The sequence below is a fragment of the Peromyscus maniculatus genome, chromosome 19 (genome assembly GCF_049852395.1).
Source record: "Peromyscus maniculatus bairdii isolate BWxNUB_F1_BW_parent chromosome 19, HU_Pman_BW_mat_3.1, whole genome shotgun sequence".
In the NCBI taxonomy this organism is placed as follows: Eukaryota; Metazoa; Chordata; class Mammalia; order Rodentia; family Cricetidae; genus Peromyscus; species Peromyscus maniculatus.
The window spans coordinates 56,341,348-56,363,965 of record NC_134870.1 but is presented as its reverse complement, the minus strand read 5'-3'; the positions used below and the strand labels follow the sequence as shown (position 1 = coordinate 56,363,965).

Genomic DNA, 22,618 nt, shown 5'->3' with positions numbered 1-22,618 from the left:
CTTCCTCAGCTTTGAATCAAGCAATGCCACTGGAAATGTCTCTAGAAACACCAAAGCGGAAAAACAGCGTCAGGAGAGGCTGTGCGGCCACGGGAAAGATGAAGGGCCTCCGATGCGAAATGACAGTCCAACCCTGTCTTCAATGTGTGATGGCACACGGCGACATTTCTAAGGGACAGCGGTGTCATCCCTTTCAAGTTAACACAAAGATATCATGCTATGTTACAATTCTTCCAGTCTGTACCTGGTATCTAAATTTGTACAAAAAAAAAGGGTGATATCCAGTTTATTTTCATTCTGAGCGTGGAAAAAAATTGTTATGCTTAAGGTCCTATTTGAAATTCTTTCCAAGCATTGGTCTGTGTAGAAGGCTTCTGGAGAAAATTAGTTTTCCAATGCTAATAAAGTAGAGAGTGACAGTGTCAAAGTACTTCAAAAATAAAAATGTCACTGACATTAAGCTTGATATGAAATTCAAATACAAAAAAAATATGCTCACTTTTCCAAGTACATGAGACATCTTTAATTGTAATGAAATAAAATCTGAAAATCAGTCTAAATCATTTTAAAAAGTAAACATGAGTTGTAATACTATACCTGGAGCGTGATTAATTCCATTCATTGTCATTAGAAAGTATGCAAAATATTTATTAAGGGCTTTGCCTGCAGAGGCACAACATAAATAGAACAAGTCCTCCTGAAATGTAATCAGTGTACACGTCAACCAGTTGAGAATCGGTGGTGACAGGGGGGGGGGGGGTACTTGAGCTGGGGCTGCGTGCCCTGGCGGAACTTGGGCACGGGCCTGGACAAGCTGGGCTCCAGAGCCAGGCCAGGCAACTGCTTCTGCCACCGGCTCCGCAAAAGTCTGCCAGGCAAATGCAAAAAGTGCACGCAGAACTTGCTGGACAAGGGCAGCGCCCCCCGGCGCCGGAAGCCTTAATCCACCCCTTCAAAGCCTTGAGCATTCTCCACAGCCATGAGAAGTTTCTCCCGCAAGTCTTCAAAGGTTTCGTATGGAGGTAAATCAAGGCGATTAAAGCTGCCAAAGGAATGGAGAGTGGTGGTGAGTGGCCGCCATTCCTCCTTGCCATAATGGCACTTTCGTGATTTGGCTAATGGGCACTGGCTGTGTGAGCAAGGGAATTATTAAAAAAAAAAAAAGCCACACTTTTATTACCCAAAGCCAAGTTCTAGTTAGGAAAGTGTCTATGCCAAACAGGTTATACAATCAACGGGGAAAAGAAAACAGTCTTTCAACTGTCCCTGACGCCTCTGCTGCTGGGAGGGAGACACAAAGATAAGACCGGTACCAGCATCCACAGAGAGACTAAACATGGGGGCTGGCGAGATGGCTCAGCAAGTACAGGTGCTTGCAGGCAAGCCGGGCGACTTGAGTTCAATGCTCATATGCCACATAAAGGCAGAAGGCGAGAGCTGAGTGCTCAGTTGTCTTCTGACCACACTGGTAGCATGTACGCCCCACCCTACACACACACACACACACACTGTAGTAAAAAGAACCTTTTTTAAAAGAAAAGAAAACCCACAGAGCATAAGGCATGCACACTTCAGGAATGAAGGATGGACAGACTATCTCACACTATCACTGGTCCATCGTGCCTGAGCCACGTGCTCTTCTGTAGGCGTGAAGTGGGTTAAGGTTATGTGTTCTACACATGCAGAGGTGAAGCCTGGGAACCATGGGCCCCACTCCTAGGAATGTTGCAGGTTCTAGAGCGGAGTCCAGGCTGCCTGAGCTCTAGAACACTGAGGCACCTCTGCTATCCAGTTTGACCACCGGCGAGATTCAGAGAATGAGCTGCATTCCTTACAAAAGCCCTGCCAGCTCAGAAGGCTTCAGCCGGGGTGGGGCAGGTATGGCTCACCCTTCGAGAAGGAGGTCTTTGGATATAGATGGATGGCCTCGGCAAGGAATCAAGCCCACTTGTTTACAGGCCAAATTCGAACCCTGCCCCTACCATCTGTGGGACACTGGCCAAGTCATTTCACCTCTCTGAATCTGTCTGCTCAAATGTAAAAAGGACAAAACTGTTCACAGGAGGATGGGGGGCGGGTCAGATCAGAATATACACAGAAGGGGCTGGGAGCATGTGCTCAAAAGATGGCGTCTAATGCCAACTCGCCCAACATTTACTGAGTATTTGCTCTTCTCTACCCCGTTCAAGAGCATTTAAAAAGGGCTGTTAGCCCTGTCAGGAAGCTGTTTGAACTCTGCAGACATCCTCCCTAGGATAAAGGCTGAGAACTGTGGACAGTGCCTGCTCTGGATGGCCGATTTCAGTCTGAAATCAGCGTGCATGTCAGCAAGGACCACACAGGCAGTGGCCACACTGTTCCATGCAGAGGGAAGGGCACCCGCAGCAGCCAGCTCCTCCACAGCCAGTTTGCACAAAGGCTCTTAGGGGTGGTCTGGGTGAAAACTTGGGGTGCTCACGTCAGCTCAGCACGGTCAGCACAGGCTTTGGATCCTCGCTGTGCTGAGAAAGACAGGACCACGCTTCCCAACTTCCTAGCAAGAGCCTGTGTGGAAACCTGGGACCCCAGCTGAGTTTGGACAAAAGGGAGCTTGCTGAATGCTGCTGTAAAACCCACCCGGCCCTGTCTGTCTCTGGGCTGGGGGTCATGTGACTCTTCTAAGCCAATTCCTGAGGCTTCTTCCCCCCTCTCCAGCCAGAGAAGACCTTCCGAAGGTGTCATCCCCTCCATGGGTTGCTTACAGACTGTGTGAATAGGCCTTTTAAGTTGATGCTGCTATGGGGAATTTTGTCCGTAATTATTTGAAACGCTATTTATTGTGTGTGTGTGTGTGTGTGTGTGTGTGTGCATGTATGTGTGTACCACAGCACACATGTGGAGGACAGAAGACAATCTGCAGGAGCTGGTTCTCTCCACCACATGGGTCCCAGCGATCCAGCTTAGGTCGTCAGGCTTAGGTTCACTGATTTTGATGTGTCCAAGTGTTCTGCCTACACGCATGTGCGCCACATGTGGACCTAGTGCCTACGAAAATCAAATCTCCCGAAACTGGAGTTCCAGACGGTTGTGAGCCACCATGTAGGGGACTGGGAATCAAATTCAAGTCCTCTGCAAAGAGCAACAGGTGCCCTTCACCACTGAGCTATTTCTTCAGGCCCCACGGGGATGTTGTTACTTACCATGTGTGAGCTCTGGGCAGTTTCTCAGGACTACCCCATTGCTCTATTGTAAACAGCTGAGGACCATTGGAACCTGGGGGGAAAAAAAAGAGAGAACAGACACATCAGCTGGGCTTGAAGCAGGAGAACAAAGCTGTGGTGGGACTTAGTTAAAGGGGAGGGAGGAATATGGGGAGAGGGTCTGCCCAGGTGAGTCCTGTGGGAAATCGCCAGGTCTGCACTACTCAGGGGTTGGCCTCGCTAGCTCCCCTGCAGCGCAGAAGTGGACCAGGCTCGGCCCAGGTGCAGGTGCCGCGGCCTCTCCACTTCAGGGGAAAGTAACACACTGTGAGCTCTGATGCCCAGAGCAGAAAGAATCCTGGTGTCTGCAGGGAGGGGGGGGGGGGCTTCCATGAACCAGTTTCAACCATATGGATGATTCTGACAATCTGGTTTTAAAAGCTGAACGGAAAACCTGAACTATGGAGGAAAAAAAAAAAAATGGAGCAAGTTTCAGGCTCTCCATACAAACACCACCTCAATCCGTGCCTCTGTTCTGCGTCTCCACAGGTCTCGACGGAACTAATACAGTTAAACTGGTCTGGAAAAAGGGGCCAAGGTGGCAAGCAGGATGCTGCCTGCTTGGATCCTCACAGGAGGACAGAGGAGTCTGGGGCTTGCCACACTCACCATAAAGTTCGGCAAATCCATTCATGGGTACTCGGGAGGTGCCTGTGACAAACTGTAGGAGCCGGATCCGCTTCTCAGCGTCCATCAGGAGCACAGCCTGCCGGAGGAGGCAGAAGGTCATGACATCACCACGCAGCCAACTAACTTCTTATTTACGCTGCCCCAGAGGCACCTGCACCATTGACTCTGAAAACTGGCACTGCCTCCCCTTTTCAGATGGCTGTTACAACCCCAGCCTCTCTAATCTTATCCGGAGCATCACTGGGTCGATGTGGCCACAGAGAGTTCCCTAAGGACACTTTACAAACAGAAGGAAACCCAGGCAAAGATGGGCCTCGGAACCAATCTCTGAGGCTCCTCGCCTCCTCCCAGATCCCAACTGCTGCAGGAACTGAACCGGCGTTCCTGGCCATAAATAAGATTTGATCTTCTATAAAACAATTCAAAATCAAAGCCAAGTTCTGATCTTTGACAATTCTGGTTCCTTCTCTCTGTACTTTTACTGGTACTTGAAACATTAAAAACAGACATTCAGAAGCTAAAACACATTAGTTGATTGCTTCTCATTTTTTTAAAAAAAAAGTCAGCATCTGCCAGTTTTAGAGGAATACACCTTTATTTTGAGCATTTTGGAGGCAGAGGCAGGTGAATCTGTTTTGAGGCTAGCCAGTGAGACCCTGTTTTAAAAAAAGATTGTCTGATAAGCAGTTCAGGCTGTCCCAGAACTTGCTGCATGTCCCAGGTCAGCCTTAAGCTGTCTCAGCCTTCCAAGTGCTGGGCTTATGAGTGAGACCTGGGAGTTGAGGTGTATGCTACCATGCAGGGCTGTTTTTCTTTTTTTTTTTTTGTATATAAATAATCTTTTAATATTTTTTTTTATGTTTAGTCTTTGACAAACTATTCCTGAGCCTAACAGAACACAAAGATTGGCCCTTAATACAGTAAATCAAATTTAATTTGCATCTAGTTTTGTAAGATATAAAAATCCTTTTCCTTTTTTAGAGTTACTTTTTAAAGTCATGAGGTCAACAACTTGGACTACTATGCATGTAAGTGCTAATGCAAATTAAAGCCCAAGTTGACCTCCAGCAGCAGTTCATTCTATGTTGACAGTGAGAGAACACTTTGCCTGTTAGGATACTGTTACTCGTGGACTGAAATGCTGAAGAAACCTCTCCCCCTATTTTGTTTTTTTGCAAAAATCAAGGTATATTCTAGGGTTTCCTGGTTGACCTCAACAGATAAACTGAGATGATAGTCTTAGTTCAGAAATGATCTGAATGTAGATTTACAGTCTACGTGTACAGCTGGCTAAGTGAGATCGCTTTCACAGTTCTGCATGTATCCCATCAGCTCCCCATTAGTCACTGAACTCTTAAAACTGGTATTGTAACATTATTACAATGTTTTGCACCAATTTTATAAACTTTACAGTACAATATGTGTTCCTTTTCTGAGGCAAACCAAAGGTATATTTCTCAAGGTTCTGCTGCTATCAGCAGTGTTGATGGAGGATTTTTTATACATTTGTAATAGATAGAAATAAACCAGAAAAAAAGAAGAAAAAAAAAGTGGTGGAGGAAAAGGTGAACACTGCAAGAATACTCAAAAGGGCTGAGAGTTGCAAACGCCAAGATTGACTTTGCATAGTAAATGGAATAGAACAGCTCTGAACTATAGCTTACTTTTCCTGGTTTGGTCTGACAGAATGAATGCTTTTGTACAAAAATCAGAGCCTTAAAAACAAGGATTTGGTGAGATTGTAAAATGGTGTGCCACTTTGGCAAAACAGTCTGGTGGTTGGTCAAAATGCAAAACATTGTTACTCTGTTACTCAACAATTCTACCCTTAGGAATATAACCTCAAACTACTGAAAATGTGCACCTATGAAACATGTACATGAAGGTTTACAGCAGTGTGTTGCTAATAGTAAAAAAGTTAAAACAACTCAAATAGCTATCAAATACTGGAGAGAAATAAAATGTGGCTTATTCATACAATAGAATATTATTAAGACATAAAAATGAATGAGAAACTGACAGATTAAATGACTTTGGTGAACCTTCATAATTTCATTTGTAGATCTTTCCATTTCTAATTTATAAATACATTTGGGGTTATAAATTATAAATGTACTGCCTCCTGTCAACATTGTATATTTCTATTTGATGATTTCTGTGTCAAATATTATATGGAAATGTTTCCAAGTATTTTCTGTATTAACTGTGAATGAATAGTACAAAATAAATTGCCTGTGATGGAAAAAAAAAAAAAAAGATATAAAAATCAAAATGTTATTGGAATAAAAAAAATGCTGAGGCTGGGTGGTGGTAGTGCATGCCTTTAATCCCAGCACTCAGGAGGCAGAGGTAGGCGGATCAATCTCTGTGAGTTTGCAGCCAGCCTGGTCTACAGAGCAATTTTCAGGACAGCCAGGACTAAACAGAGAAATTCTGTTTTGAAAAACCAACACCCCCACCCCAAAAAACCAAAAAACAAACAAACAAAAAAGTTGAGAAAATGAGTTTCACACATGCATGAACCAGCCTGAAGGCATGCCTATTCCCAAAGATGCTCCTGCTCTGATTTCCCCCAAGAGGCCTGGCAGGGAGATTAGGACTTCTCTGGTTTGGAGGAAGAGCCTGAAGCAGAGGTTGGGCCTAGAGAGCTGCGGTTACCTTCCAGAACCACTGGATGACAGGATGATTGGGGCAGTAGCCATTCTTGTAAATAGAATGCTGTCTCCAGTCATTCACGTCGACATCACCAAGTCCACACATCAGCAACTGGTAAGGAAATGGGTCAGATGTAAACGAGGTGGGCTACGCAAGTTGAGAACTCTCTCTTCTCTGCTGGCGTTTGTCACTGGACAAGCAGGTAAGCCAGCAGTTCAGGAGAGCATGCAGATGCTCTCAATGCAGTTCAACAATGCAGATGCACGGGCTGAACTTCCCCTGATGCTCACAGCAGAGTTGGCAGAGGAGTGTGGGGGGTGGGGTGGTTTCTTAACTGACCCGCATGCAAGACCGTGACATTTTATACTGGAGACTATGGGTCATCTTTCCAGCCTGCATGCTTTGGGCACAGTGCTGCAGAGTTCCTTGTACTGCATTAGCAGATGCACAGGACCCTGGCTGTTACTTGTTCAGATATCTGACTTAGTCCCCATGACAGCAAGAACTCATCTCCCCCAGATGAGTCAATCCAGGTGACAACACCCGACCTCATCTTTCCAGCACCCAGGCAGGAACTGGTGCCCTGAATCAGTACTTAGCCTAAAGTCTGCTCTTTTCCATAGGAGTTTCCAATGAATATGATATTCTCACGGGAGAACCAAAATACAGCAGGAAGAAAACCATTCCCAAAGCCTGAAAGCTGATTCCTTGGCCTCCCCGGCACCAGCCTGGCTGAGTCATCTGGGGAGGTGGTTCACTTCTCACAGCCTCTTACAGTGCGTGCAATACAGAGTTCCCATGACACTCATCTCGAAACTCCCACTTTAAACTCTCTGAGGCATGCTTTGTTGGACATGGGCTTGGAGGGAACAGCTGTGGACAGATGCGGCCTCCTTCCTTCTGTGCCTCGACACAACCCAAGGTGAGACATGTTTTCGGTCTTCAAGCTGCTCTCTCCCTCATCTACACTGAAGCTGAGAAGCGCACTTTCTGCTACCACCTGGGGGCCTCCTGATGGTCCTTTTTCAACACAAGCCACTTCAAGTTCAAGGTCACATCTCCTTTATAGACTCTGGAGAAGGTGTACGGCTATAGTGTGACCAATTCCTTCAACCGCATGCCAAGGTGGGCACTGGGAGGCAACCAAGGGACTGGGCTAGCCTGGCTGTGCCAGCAGACCACTGTCCTAGAGCGCTGTAGTGAACCAGGCTCCTCCACAGACATCGCGGACTTCTTTGCCTGAGCACTGAGGTTTATGCACCGAGCGCATCTCACTAGAAATGCTCACAACTGCCCTGTCCCAGGCAACAAATCGCTCTGACTACTATTGCTAGCTTCCCCCGATGAGAAGACAGCCCTCGTAACAGAGCATTCAATATGTCATGTGAGAAAATAAAAAAAAACGCCAGTTGCAAAGTAAGGAAATAAAATATATTGGTAACACAAACCTCCAGCTCATTTTCATCGAAGATTTTAATCAAATCGATTGGAAGAAGTTCTGTAAATCCCTGAAAGAAAAAGGTAAAAACATCTTAAACATCTTTTTTTTTCCCCCTTCAAAAAAGAACAATTTCCAAGGGTTGAATAAGCTCGTGGTCAGCCAGAGGAGACTCACTCTTTACCGCTGGCTCATGCGGCAGTGACAGCGCCCGGTGACCACAATTCCAGTAACAGCAAGTCATGGACAGGAGCTCGAAAATGCGTACAGTCTAGAAGTTTCTAGCACTTACCCACTTTTTGCAACCCTGTGACACTAGGGATACTGTAGGCAGGTGGATTGCAAAAGCAATTTATGACACTTTTGTGAGTCAGTGTGTCCTAAAATGCACAGACCACAAATGTGGAAGAGACACATTTAAAAATAGCTGTAGCCATGGGTGGAGGAGTGGAGGAGGCAGCAGAAGCTCGCACAGAGAACGGACGGAACAGCAGCCAGGCTCTGTCCTGGGCTGTCATTAATTAGGGGGTGACCCAGGCAGGAAGAGATTCTAGATGCTGTGGTTCCTGAGGGCTGGGCGGGGCTTGTTGTAGAATATCACTTTAAGATGTGTTAACATTTGTTTAGGCTGTGGAACATTTGTTTAATGATGCAAAGATGTGTTGCATTCTTTTATGTTGTGTCTGTTTAACTCTGTGAAGTTCCTGCTTCACTGAAAACTTTGCCAGATACTCTAGGCCTGTAGGCTGAAGAAGGATGCCCCAACACTGCAGAGGAACTTTGGGTGCCTGCCCAGGTAGCCAAATGTCTCTGTTGTTAAAGAATATTACATCTTTCTGGGTCTTTGGGGGGGGGGGCGGGTTTCGAGACAGGGTTTCTCTGTGTAGCTTTGTTCCTTTCCTGGAACTCACTACTCTGTAGCCTAGGCTGGCCTTGAACTCAGAGATCCACCTGGCTCTGCCTCTTGAGTGCTGGGACTAAAGGCGTGCCACTGCCCAGATTCTTTCTGGGTCTTTAATAAAGTTAATAAAGTTAAAGACTATATAATTAGAGTTTCAGTTTTCCTTAGTTATGATAGAAAGTAAGTTAGGTGTAAAACTTTGGATTCACTAAGATAGGAGAGATAATGCATTATTTTCTTTGAATATGATAAATGGTCAGAATATTGTAAATGTAATACCTACTTGATAATTGTTTTTGTTGTATGTAGTTTTACTATGTTAAAGTTAAAACCTTTATTTTTATTTAGACAAAAAGGAAGAAATGTTGTAGAATATTTTAAGGTGTGTTATTTTTGTTTACGTTGCATTTGTTTAACTCTGTGAAGCTGTGTTTACTTTGTCTAAAACACTTAATGGTTTAATAAAGAATTGAACGGCCAATAGCTAGGCAGGAGAAAGGATAGGCGGGGCTGGCAGGCAGAGAGGATAAATAGAAAAAGAAATCTGGGCGGAGAAAAGGAGAAGCAGCCAGAGAAGGAGGAGGACTTCAGGGGCCAGTCGCTCAGTTACACAGCAAGCCACAGAGTAAGAAAGAAAGGTATACAAAAATAGAGAAAGGTAAAAGCCCAGAGGCAAAAGACAGACATGGACAGGATAATATAAAATTAGGTAAAGCTGGCTAGCAACAAGCCAAGCTAAGGCCAGGCACTCATAATGAAGAGTGAGCCTCCCTGTGTGATTTATTTGGGAGCTGGGTGGCAGGCCCCGAGAGAGCAAAAAACAACCAACAATGGGAGACTCTGTTGGAAGCTTAGTGTCACAAAGGGAAAGGCAGCGTGCCTGGGTTGGGTAAGGCCCGAACGAGAGGGCACTATTTTTGGAAGCACAGTAGCAGGCAGCTCTCTGGGTACCGCTGGAACTTCAAGGTTCCAGACCAGGTATGAAAAAAGTTCTGTTTAAACATAACCGAAGCACAGCCAGTAAACGTGCTGCTGGCCATCCCGAGTTCCTGAGGACCCGAGGTCCATCCCTGGGACCCGCATGGTGGACAGAGACATCCAACTCCTTCAGAGTTGTCCTCTAACCCTCACACGTGTGCGCACAGTACAGATCAATCCATTCGAAACAAACAAACAAATATAGGTGGAAGCCGGGTGGTATCATCCTAGCACCCAGGAGGCTGAGGCAAGATGGCCGTCAGCTGCAGGCCAGCATGTGCCATACGGACTTGGTCTCAAGCAAGCAAGCAACAATGCAGTCAAATCAGATTTAAAAACGGAGAAAGGCAAAGCAAGGGGACAATTAAACAAAAAAAGGTGGCAGAGCATTATGGGACATTCCCATCTTGGGAAATGGCCAACAGGGTGAGCTTCCCGTGCTGGCCCTCCGCATGCTGTCCCCACCCTGACTCCATTAGCGGAGCTTACCTCCAAGAAGGCGTTCATTTGCTTCTGGACCCTGTTCACAAATCTCCACTGGATGACTAAGCTGTGAGGAAAAAAAAAAGGGGGGGGACACGCTTAGACACCTCTGGCACTCTACAGTCACTGCTCTGTTTATACTTGGGCCTGTAGTATGCACGAGCAGTTCTGGGTAAGGACAAGAGCCACGTAAGTCATGTGATTTCTTCAAGGTCAAAGTGACAGGGACTGGGGAGATGGCTCAGTTGTTGAACTGCTTGTTGTGCAGACTGAAGAACCTGACATGGTCCCCAACACCCATGTTAAAAAAAAAAAAAGCCAGGCACGGTGGTGTGCCCCTGTATGCATCAATGAACTCGAGGTTCACTCAGAGACCCTCTTAGAAAAGAAAAGAAAAAAAAATGATGAACACTGATTGAGGAAGATCTGACCACCCCCATGCATGCACACCTGCATCCACACAAATGAACACATAACACACACACACACCCCACACACGCGCGCGCGCACACACACACAGTAAATGTAATAAATGTGTGCATACGTACTCAATATATTCTCTTTTGTTTTCATTCGTTACCATTATTTCTGACCCATTGGGCTTCAGGTCCACCTGATAGGTCTGCAATTATAGAGGAGAAACACAGCAATCAAAGACATGAAGTTATTTGACATATTATTATTGAATAACATCTTACTATAAAAGGGAGAGAAGCAAAGTTTGTTCAAAAACATTTTCCCAGCAATGGGCTCCGTGTACAGGAGGGTGTCTAGTGAATCTTTTTAACTGTTCCAAGATGCTAAGCATGGAAAGACGTTATCATTAAAGGCAAATTATTTTATGGCTGTTTGTGAGTTTAATTATTCTTCATCCATTAGCAACAATGAAGAGCAACATTTTCATGTGCTAGTCATTTATCAAGACATTAATGATGTTCAAGGAGAACATCCATTAAGCCCACAGAGATCCAAATGCCAACCAACCATCGAGCCCAGAGATGTGAATTCCAGCATTCTGTTTGTTACTGGAAATCACGCTGCATAAAGAAGGATTCATGGAATTTCTTCCAAGAGGCAAAACAGGGGCTTAAAAAACAAAACAAAAAAAACTCCACTAATCAAACATCATCTTCAACAAAAATCAAGTAGAAAGGGAGGGAGGAAGGAAGGAAGGACAGACGGAAAGACACACACACACACTTGCTTATTAAGAAGCCAGGCTGAGATTCTGTGTTTCTTTTCATAGGAAGCCAGAGGAAAACTTTCCCACCATGTGGGTCCCTGGGGTCTCTATCTGTTTTCTTCTTTTGGTCACAGTTTCTCTTTAAGGAGTTCTATGAATGATGTATAAAATATATATATTCCATGGTTGTACAGTTGGTGCTATATACACACCAAGATTGTCAGTTTATAAAGTAAAATCAAAAGACACTACACAACCACCCAAAGGGCAAAAATGTACATCTGAAAGATGACATTCACTGTAGCCATTAAAACAGCACAGGATATTTACTGACACGGGAAGGCATCTGTAGTGTATCTAATTCTACTTCCGGAAACGAACCCAAGCAAACTTGCGTCTGTGTGCCTGCACAGAGTAATTCAGGAAGACACATGACTTTTCTTGAGCTGGTGGAATCACGTGCATCATATTTTTGTGTGTTTTTACTATACTGGCTTTATTTTTACTAAGAATCAACTACACTGGTAGAACTGTTTTTTGAAAGGAAGAGACTAGAGTATTCATGTTAAATAATGAGGCCATGGCCATTAAGGTGGAGGATGGGTGACCGTGCCAACTGGGTCCTTTTTGTCAGGTGGCAGAGAGAGCACACACAGTAGCCTGAGGAGGGCATTTTACTTCCCCCTCCTGGAGCCTCCAGATCTCAGCAGCAGCGTCTCAGTTAGTGGGTGCCTTGGCACCCCCCCCCCCCCCCCCCGCTTCCCATTTCATGGAGCTATCAGTCTCCAGGGATGAAGATTAGAGCTCTCCCAGGGTCCCGTTCCAACATGGGACCCACAATGCTGATGCCACTGCTACTTCTTTGAACTGGGCACACGCCTCAGCTGAAGGAGTGTGCCAGAGGGCACATCCAAGTTCCCAGGATGCTAAAGCTGTATTATGTGGATGTAATTCCCGGACATTCCCATACTTTCACTTTCCTACTGTTTGCATCCCTCCATCCGCCAACCTTCCTATCTTCAAACACCACTGCACTGTATGTCACAGGGCTGGCAGCCCACAGCAGCTCAGACACACAGGCAGCCGCGCACTGAGGAAGCAGGGTGGAAGGCTTTTCCAGGTCACACACAGTCCCGCTAATAATAAGCTGAACGCCGATGTGGCTGTCTAGCATTCTAGCCATGCTGTGCTACAGCCCACAGCAAAGGATACAAGTTGAAGAACCACGGGAGATGGCCGCACATACCTGCCCAAAGTTCTCTTCGTCTATGCAGAACATGAGGTCAAGTTCCGTGGGGTCATTTTCTAAGATCCATTTCAAAGAGTTGTAGTACTCACTGTCCTACAGGATTGACACCGAGAGGAGAGGAGAGCATTCATTTTCAAAACACAAACCTGTCTGGCTCTCTCACTGCTAAACTCACCCTCGCCTAATTCCATGCATACGTGCCCAAGGGTGGCACTGCTCACCACAGTGTCAGGGGGTCTGCTCTACCCAAACCCCTTCTCCTTCCCTTTAAAGATTTACTCTGTGTCTGTGTGAGCATGCACACGTGTTCAGGTGCCCCTGGAGGCCAGGAGAGGGAGGGGGTCAGATCCTCTGGAGCTGGAGTTACAGGCAGTTAGTTGTGAGCCACGCTAGCAGCTGAACTCCGGTCCTCTGCAAGAGCAGCACACACCCTTAACCACTGAGCCATCTCCCCAGCCCCATCTCCCCACTAATTTGAAACACAAGACCTCTGGACAGTGACGGTATTTGTGATGTCCTCCTGTTCTCTATGGCTAACGCCACCTTCCTGGGAGGGCAGTTAGCGTGGTGAGACTATTCAGGTACCTCCCCCCCCCCCCCCCCCCCCCCCGCCCCACTCCCATCTTGTTTGGTAGTCCCACAGTGGTCTCCAACTCCTCTTCCTGACCCAGCCCCCAGGGCCTGGGATTACAGCCTGCCTACACTGTTTGTGGTTGTACCATAACCTGCTCGGGTCCACTGATTTTAACACAGTGACGTCCTCCTGTCTTCTAATAGTGAGAATATCAATGAACAGGCAGGTCAGAGCTCTAACTAAACACCACACGCTCTGTGTTCTGTCCTTTCCTATTTTCTCAGTGTTCTTTGCCCATTAATTTAAGCAAAAAGCAGGGCCGGTGTTTCAGGAAATAGGAGCGGTGAGACCATCAGGTCCCCTCTGCTCGTGCCCAGTCTCTTGCTGAGAAGAGGACAGGCTCAAAAGAGACCAAACAATAACGTGTACATCCCAGTTAAGACACAATGGCTGGGGCTGTAGAGGTGGCTCGGCAGCTAAGTGTGTACTGCTCTTGTGGAGGATCTGAGTTTGAGTCCCAGCACCCACTGGGTAGCTCACAACTACCTGTAACTCCAGCTCCAGAGAAAATCTGAGGCCTCTGGCCTCTATGGGCACCAGCATTCATTGGCAAGTGCCACTCATCCAATATACATAATTAAATCAAAACAAATACCCCAAGCCCCCAAATACTAATGGCCAATAGGAACCACAGACTCAGGTGTTTAATAGCAATTTGTAGAGTGGGACAGTGTTACACACTTGGTTTAGAGGCAGGGCGATTGTGTGTTCTAAGCCAAGCTGGACTACATACATAGTGATATCCTGCCAAAACCTCCTTCCCCCACTGTGGGTTGGGGGGTAATTTCTGTGCTCCCAGCCTGCTCAGGATAGCACAACAGAAGCATAAATTACTAAAGCAGAAGTTGGAAGAGAACATGGGACTGAACTGAGACTACAGATGCCAGCCAGTCTGCACATGTCACAGGTCTAGAGTACAGCATTCACCTATCACGGGTATCACTCATTCTCAACTCTGCACAAAACACAGTCCATGTGCACAGCTTTCTAACTCGAGTGATCACATGGAAGCAGAGCTGTAATTCTTCCATGAGGACAAAAATAAACACACACACACACACACACACACACACACACATACACACACCCCTACTTGTGTGCACATAGGTGGCAGAACATACATAAACAGAGAAAATAAGACATATAAATGTACTCTCAAAAAAAAGGGGCAGATTTTGTTTTTGAAAAAATCTTTCCTGTCCAAGGATGGTCAGCCCAGGTAAGGCCTAAGAACCGAGCATGGCCAGCCTAGGTAAGCAGTCAGCACCACGCCATGTGGACACCACTTTCTGGAGGGTCCGTCTTAACTATTCAAGTCCCACTCTCCCATTCTGCAGCTGTAACTTAGCCCTCTGTGTCAATACGATCACATCTAGATGACTCTTGTTTTGGCCTCGCCTCCACCACGTAGTTCCATGAATGCAGCAAAGAGAAGGTGGGATCGTCTAACATTTCAGGTGGAAAACGAGGCTACAACGAGGTTTCAGATGTCCCTTGGGTTTAATTTGCTCATCTAGTTTCAGCTGGTTAAGCAGCAGGAAGTGCGACTTTTCCCACCTAAGTGCCACGGCTTTCGGAAATCAACCATAATTTGCTTACTATAGAAATCAGCGAGATCAATTAGCTTTCCGGCAAGCAATTCCTCCCTGTACTTCACGTGGAGCGACTGTGCCTATAACAACTGCTGGGACTGCAAATATGGTTTCTGACACCTGTCTGTGAGGTGCGAATGGCCTGTGATGGCTACCTGAATGTACTGCTTTTACTCACCACAGACTCCATGTCGTTCAGAGTTATCTGCTTCCCCAACATCATCTTGTAGAACGGTCGGATGAAGAATCCTGAAATACGGCAAAAGCTTGGTTAAGTGTTAAGCCCTGGACACCGCTGTGCGGTCTGCGAAGGAAATCAAAGAATAAACTGCTTTCCATATAAATGGGAGGTCGTGACTGAACGACCAAGGACCTTCTGGAGTAATCCATGAGCAAGTGAGGTGGGGGCACTGGTTCATTTTAACTGTTAACCTGAGATCATCTAGAATCACCCAGGAAGGCAAGCTCTGTGAAGAATTACCTAGATCAGTTTAGTCTGTGGGCACATCTGTTAAGTGACTGTCTCAACGGCTGATTGCTGCAGGAAGATCTAGCCCAGTGCACAGGGCATCATTCCCTAGGAAGGGGTCCTGATCACTCTGAGAGAGAAAGATGCGCTTATTCTCTCTTTGCTCTTCACTAGGGATGCGATGGGACCGGCTGCTTGAGTTCCCGCCTTGACTTTCCCAAAATGATGGGACTATTACTTGGAACTCTAAGCCGAATTAACCTCTCGTCCTCCACACTGATTTCCGTAAGGATACTCTATCATGGCAACAGAAATGAACTGGGACAGTGGAGTGGCATGGAGGAGGTCTGTACTTGGAGATGGTTTAAGCAGCCAATGAAAATGGCTTCCAGGGAGGCAACAGACAAACAAGCCCCGGTCCGAGCAGGAGCGTGCGATGCCACCAGGGCTTGGAAGAGGAACAGGTGTCGGCAGAGGGCTGTCATGTGAGTACAGTGTTTCAGGGAGGCTGGGCCCCAAAGAAGACTTCTCCCGGGGCAGGGCTGAGTCAACGAGACCAGGCAAGCTCTGCCTGCATCTCAGTGCCAGTTCCTGGACACTGCTGTTGACAGAGGTCCCCTGTGCAGGCCGTGCAATGGTCCACGAGGGCTGCCGAGGGCACAGGAAGCCACGGCAGAGAAGACTCCCTGGCCAGGTAGATGTCTGCACCTTTGCCTCTAGATGTGGGGCCCCAGGGCTCTGCGGCATAAGCAGCTTCATTTTGGCTTAGTGTAGTCCCCCAGGGCCATAGACGACACGCTTTAATGTCTAGTGCAGTAGAAACCTGACACTGACCACAGGGGCAGCTGGCCTAGTGTGCTCTGCCAACAGGGCATTCATGTGCTGAGAAACTGAAGACCCGTGGATTCCTGACATATGCATGATCCCCTTTGAGGGAACCAGCCCAGTCACCTTAGGTCCCCATCCACCCTTGGCTCTCGCCATTTTTCCCTCTGCAGGGCTGAGCGCTGGCCAGCTCAGGTTCCGACGAAATGCACCTGGCTTCTGATCTTCCAGGACGCTCAGCCCCACGGTAGAGTGGATCTGTGTCTCCTCCTGCCAATGTGAGGCAGGGCAGCCATCACTGCTGTTTGTCTTTCTTTTTCTCCCTTAAATATGAGGTCACTGGGGTCAGAAGCACGTTTTACACTTATCTATACCCCCCCCCACCACAGGAATTCAGTGTCTTCTTGGTTGGTGGAAGATGAATAAGCTGACTTTCTCAGAAGGTAGAGGGGTAAACACGTTGACATAAAGCAAAGGAGGACCTGAGGTAAAAAGACAAGCTGTATGCACACAGGGGCAGAGTCATAAAAGTGCTTACTGTATACATACTCATGGACAGAGTCAGAAAGGAGCGCTTACTGCATACATACACACATGGACAGAGTCAGAAAGGAACACTTACTGTAGACACACATGAGCAGAAAATCAGAAACAAGTATCAGCTGTACACACACTTGAACAGTGCATCACACAGGAGCACGTACCTTATGCATACAGGGGACAGATAAAGTCAGAAACTGTCCACAAAATCAGATGTTGATACCCGAGAATCACAATTAGCCAGCCATTAGGAGTACAAATATGTTAAAAGAAAAGTTTGGCGGTCCATCAATTATTTACTGGAGCAGCTCAAACTCCATAAAGGCAATTAGCCAAATGCCCTGGCCAACAGGCCTCTCCACTGTCACGGAAATGTTCTCGGCCATTCTACACCCAAGTCTGAAGTTTCTCATGGTTTTCTGGCTCACTAAGGATTTCTCTAGTGCTCTCTTATGTAAGGGGACTACTTTTGAGACCACCAAGTCCATAAGAGATCTGCATGACAGGCTTCAGTATATTCAGGCGGGGCGTTCAGCCCTAACTTCTCACGCCCTGGAGTTCCTGTATATTTCCTCTCAAGAAGGACAGCTAATTTGCTCCATTTACTGCAGAGGACAATCTAGGGCCAAGGCTTTAGCTGAGTGATAACATCACTTTGAAATCATTAAAAACTGATTTGGGGACAAATGGAGCAATCGCAGGCTGCTGATGGATTAGATCATTTATTTAACTTTTCAATTAAATTTTCCATCTGTCACCGAATCTAGCTCTCACTAGAGGAAAGGTGTCCTGAAGAAAAAAAAAAAAAGCATGGAATGGCTTGTGCTTCAGACTTAACAGTTACAAAGAGTAAGTATATATAGATGCTCCGTCTTCAGTGCATGAGACGGCACCAGAAGAGCACTGTTAGAGAAAAGCCGGGAAGTCACACACTGTCGGCTGGGGCTCTGAGTGAACGTGCAAGGTCCTGGGTTCAACCTCTAGTGAGAAAAAAAAAAACAAAAAAACAGCTCCAGAGAACCAGGGAAGCTCTTACTCATCATCTACAGGTAGACGGAGACTCTGGACTGCAGGACAGCAAACAGGTCTGTCTGTCTTTTACTAGCACAAGACTGGAAGAACTCACCATCTAAGAGTTTCCCATGAAACACCGCCAAGCCGGCCACTCTTCCAATGAACGTGAAATAGGACAAATGGTCTTCATTACAGAGGCCTGAGTTGGGATTGATCTGAAGCGTGTAGTTGTCCCTTTGGGGAGGAAAAGAGAGAAGTCCAATCACACTTAAAGAAATCCAAGAGGCTGAATTTTCCTTTGCCACCCGTCACCCCATTTTACAGTGCACTGCAACACCGCCAACCCATTTTACAGTGCATTGCAACACTGTCACCCCATTTTACAGTGCGCTGCAACACTGTCACCCCATTTTACAGTGCACTTGCAAACCTTTGGGACCGTGGCAACTGATATGAGCTGGGGATGTAACCCACTGGTCACAGACCCCTTTCTGTGACTGGCAGTTACGGGTTCCTGAAGCAGGTAACATATATAAACTGCTGACAGTTACCTACTTCTTATCTATAGAGATTTCAGGAGCCCAGGCTGATAGCTCAGTCATGAAGTACTTGCCTTGCAGACATGCAGGCTTCACTTTGATCCCCAGAATACACATTTTAAAAAAGATGAGTGTGGTGACTCATGCTTGTAATCTGAGGGTTCAGGAGGCTGGGGGGCTTTCTGGCTGCCTAGCTACTTGGCAAGTTCCAGGCCAGTGAGAGACGGTCTTTAAAAGCAAAGCGAGGATACCTGAGGCTGTCCTTTGGCCCTCATAAACACATGTATACATGTGCACTAATACACACACACACACACACACACACACACACACACACACACACACACACGCCAAGCAGACATCCTGAGAAGATAAGAACGCTCACAGTGTAAGAGGGTGTGCAGAGATCCTCAAGGACACAAGCTCTGTAGATGGTTTCTGTGATCAAAAAAGGTTGATTCCTCTGAGAGGCTTTTGATTTGGGGGTACACCCTACAGGTCCAACTTTCGGTTAAGTGATCTCAAGAGCACTGGGAGAAGAACATGGCTGCCTCAACAATGCAAACACCAGGACATACCCCACAGCCCTCTTTGGACTCTCAATCATGAGGACGAGGAGTTTCCAACTGGGCAGTGCAGACTGATTTTTCCAGGCATGATCTCGGAGACACAGGGAGAGGGAAGGTCCTCGGCTCCTACCCGGCTTTCTACCTCAATGGTGTTACCAGTTTTCTACAGTGGATTCTCTCACAAGTCTCACTACCAACCACTACCAACCAAGGGCATTTCTGGCTAGATCAACTGAAGATTGTCCTGAGATAGCCTTCCAAACGTGATACAGGTACCAGAAGGAAGATGTAGGAGAAGCCATACCCATTGCAGCCCGTATTGGAACAATGCTAAATAAACATCTCTGTTGCCAAGATCAACTGTTCTATTGGGAGTTCAGGATCAGCCTCAAGCTCTTGAGCATTCTCAGCCTGGAGAAAACAGGAGCCAAATGTTTGCTGAGAAAACAACTCAATCTGCCTCAGTTCCCTTGCCAGGCAATGATGAAATCCTAATGTAAGGCACAGCCTGGTTCTTCTATTGTGGGACCAGGGTAATATCCTTTGTATCCCAAGCACGGGTTTTCAACATCCTCATAACTTGCCTTTGAAGTAGGGAGACTTAGGAAAGAATCCGTGTTCATGCAGCTCTCGGACGTCTGACACTGACAAGCCCTCCCTTCAATTAGAATAGCATTACAAATAAGAGATGCCCTGCTCCCTCTGTATCACCTAACACATTTTCAGTTTCTATTCTGTGAGCCCAAGGGACAGGACAAGAGCCACTCACGGGTGTTCATGGTGTTGGCACCTCACCACGTTGGATCTTGTTTTTAGACTTGTAAGAGTGGTGGGGTTGGAAGGGACTGGAATCTCAAATGGGGGAGTTACTTGTCTTTTAACTGTGGTTTACATTCATTAAGAAGGCGGCTGTAACAGCAGCGGGGGAGGGGCATACACCGTAAACGTCATCCATGTACTTACGTGGCAGAGTACTCAAAGAGGCCGTAGTAGGGGTTGAACATTTCTTTGGACAGTAAGAAGAACCACTCCCTGGCCACGCCCCCATAGTCCAGGCCTTTCTCTGATTCAAACTCAATCCAGAGTCTAGCCTTTAGGACATCGGGTCTTTTCACAGACATGATCCTCCGATAGGACTCTTCAAATATGTTGTTTCGGTGAAGTTTCATTTCAAACCTGTTTGGAATATCAGCCTAGATGAAAAGATGAAAAGAGAGGCTCATGATCATACAGTGTGAACACACACACACACACACTCATGCACATATGCACACATACACACCCTTCCTCCCTCCCTGGAAAAATAAGAAAAAAGCAGAAATGATGACAGTTTCAGATAAATGTGCAGTGACCACTGACTCCACTGAGAGTCTCTCCTTTATGGTTTTGTCCTCACACAGATGGAGAACCTCACTGTGTCAAGATGGGACACACAGAAGCATCCATTCACAGCTGCTCAGGCCGAGCCAGCCACATATTTTCAGGAGAACAGCTGCTGAGCCCACAAACTCATCCATACCACTATGTGGACATGGGCACTTCACCCACAGACATCGCTGTATATTGGTTCGGTCAAAAGAAAGACCTAATCCCAGGTAATTAAACCTTTAAGTAATAACCTCCAGGCAAGCTGGAAATAATCTGTGGTCGGGACTGCAGCTGGGAAATGAAGGCCATGATGCCTCAAGTTCACTGTGCTGTCATTGAGAAGTAGGACACCCAACCTACTAAGTTTGGGAGAGGCATCCCTAAACCCAAAGTTGACTAAATGATACCCAGCCCTTAAGTGAGGTGTGCAAACAGCCTTCTGGAAGGATGAAGTCCAGGGTAGCCTCGTCCTAGATGGCCAGCAGCATGGAGCTCTTTGCCACTGGAGGACACACGGATGACTCACAAAGAAACACTACTGTATGCCCCAATGTGAGCGTCAAGGGCAAAGAGTCTTTAGTTATGAATGAAGAGGCGGAGTCACAACCATGGGACAGAGAATAAATTCTGTGACTTGAGGGCAGAAGCTGTCAGTACACCTCGTTACCACAGGACGAAGCTCAGAACTAGACATCAACTAGAGGGAGCAGAGATGGGGAGGCAGCCTCAGGTAAAGGAGGATGCTGGGGTTCACACCCAGGGGCATCAAGATTCTGAGAAAAAAGAGGGCAAAACTAAGGTCCATACCAGAGAGGTAAGGGGCACAGAAGACAGGAAGTTGGCAGCGAGAAGACATGCCAATATAAAACATGGCACCAACTTAGGACTGAGTGTGAAAATCCCCAGGGTCTCTTGTAAAACTGCACCCCTGAATATAAAGAGATGTAATTCTGGAGCTGGCGGTGGTGGCACATGCCTTTAATCCTAGCACTCGGGAGGCAGAGGCAGGTGGATCTCTGTGAGTTTGAGGCCAACCTGGTCTACAGAATGAGTTCCAGGACAGGCTCCAAAGCTACACAGAGAAACCCTGTCTCAGAAAAGAAGAGAGAGAGAGAGAGAGAGAGAGAGAGAGAGAGAGACAGAGACAGAGACAGAGACAGAGACAGAGACAGAGACAGAGAGACAGAGATGTAACTCTGGTTTTCCCAGATTTGACTTTGGTCTCAACTTATTTTCTCTTCCATAAGAACCATATGTCTTTTTAATGTCTCGCATACGCAACTGCCCTTCAGGTGATGTGATATGTGATACTGAATTCATCTTCCCTTACCATTTCTGTTAAGAAAATTCAGATGGAAGATCTGGGTGGACCAAAGGTCAGTGGAAAAGGTAAGCATACATAGACAAGTCACAAACAGGCTAATTTCAATGAGGTAACTTTGGTGACGGGAACACAGTAAGATGCAGAGCTTTTCGAAGAGTTGATTACTCACAGGTTTCTTTAATTTCTTCCTAAAGTAGTCATATTTCTGCTTAAATTCTCTGGAGTAAGGAACAGCCTGCAAGAGAGATTCATACACACAGATAATGTAAACATATGTCTGAAATTCTAAGTACAGTGAGCCAATGCTGGCAGAGTTTCATGAATTGCAAACCTTAAATACTCATTTTCTACAGAAAATCTGCATAATTTCTACACAGGGAAGGGGGTGAGTCCTAGAAATGATGAGGGCTAATCAGCACAACCAGACTGATGGCCAAGGAATCTCAGGACCACACCGCACAGACCAGTATGTATTCTATATGAATTTTGCCAGAGTATGAGTCAGGGTGACACACAGAGATACACAGATACGGAGCATCTTTTATAATCATATCATTTGTCTCTCAGGGAGTTAAACATCATTGGCTATGGCACTTTAACATACAACTCCAAACGATATATATGATCATTTAAAAAGTCCTTGCGAGAAGCCATACATGGTACTCATTATTAGTAATTCATTACTCGTGGGATGATGGTGAGTTCAAGACCACCCTGAACTATATATCAAGATGCTGTCTCAAAACATCAATCGATGGGGGCATAACTCAGTGGCAAAGAGTGTGCAAAGAGTGTGCCAGGCCCTGGGCTCCAACCCTAGTAGTACAAAACCAACCCAAAAAACTTAAAGAAATACCATCAACAGAAAGGACAGCAGACTGATATCTGGGTCAAGGGGTGGAAATTTGGAGTCAATACCATTTTGGAAAGGATTTAAATCGAGGCGTTACAAGGTTTGCCATTTCCTTGGTGTTCTGGTTGGTTTTGA

At 46.4% G+C, this 22,618-nt stretch overlaps 1 protein-coding gene across 19 annotated transcripts in view; it reads right to left on the bottom strand.

Moving 5' to 3' along the window:
- Nucleotides 1-621: 621 nt before the first annotated feature.
- Nedd4l (NEDD4 like E3 ubiquitin protein ligase) overlaps nucleotides 622-22,618 on the bottom strand; it is a 337,346-nt gene continuing 315,349 nt past the window's right edge. For all 19 annotated transcript variants that reach the window (XM_076555369.1, XM_076555377.1, XM_076555367.1 and 16 more), the window contains 12 exons: nucleotides 21,800-21,865; nucleotides 19,902-20,131; nucleotides 17,943-18,064; nucleotides 15,161-15,231; nucleotides 12,754-12,849; nucleotides 10,873-10,946; nucleotides 10,331-10,391; nucleotides 7,973-8,032; nucleotides 6,528-6,635; nucleotides 3,849-3,945; nucleotides 3,180-3,252; nucleotides 622-1,042 (listed from right to left, as the gene is read on the bottom strand). In XM_076555369.1, coding sequence (XP_076411484.1) covers nucleotides 940-1,042; nucleotides 3,180-3,252; nucleotides 3,849-3,945; nucleotides 6,528-6,635; nucleotides 7,973-8,032; nucleotides 10,331-10,391; nucleotides 10,873-10,946; nucleotides 12,754-12,849; nucleotides 15,161-15,231; nucleotides 17,943-18,064; nucleotides 19,902-20,131; nucleotides 21,800-21,865 — 1,161 coding nt within the window. In that variant the 3' untranslated portion in view covers nucleotides 622-939. The remainder of the gene's footprint in view (nucleotides 1,043-3,179; nucleotides 3,253-3,848; nucleotides 3,946-6,527; nucleotides 6,636-7,972; nucleotides 8,033-10,330; nucleotides 10,392-10,872; nucleotides 10,947-12,753; nucleotides 12,850-15,160; nucleotides 15,232-17,942; nucleotides 18,065-19,901; nucleotides 20,132-21,799; nucleotides 21,866-22,618) is intronic.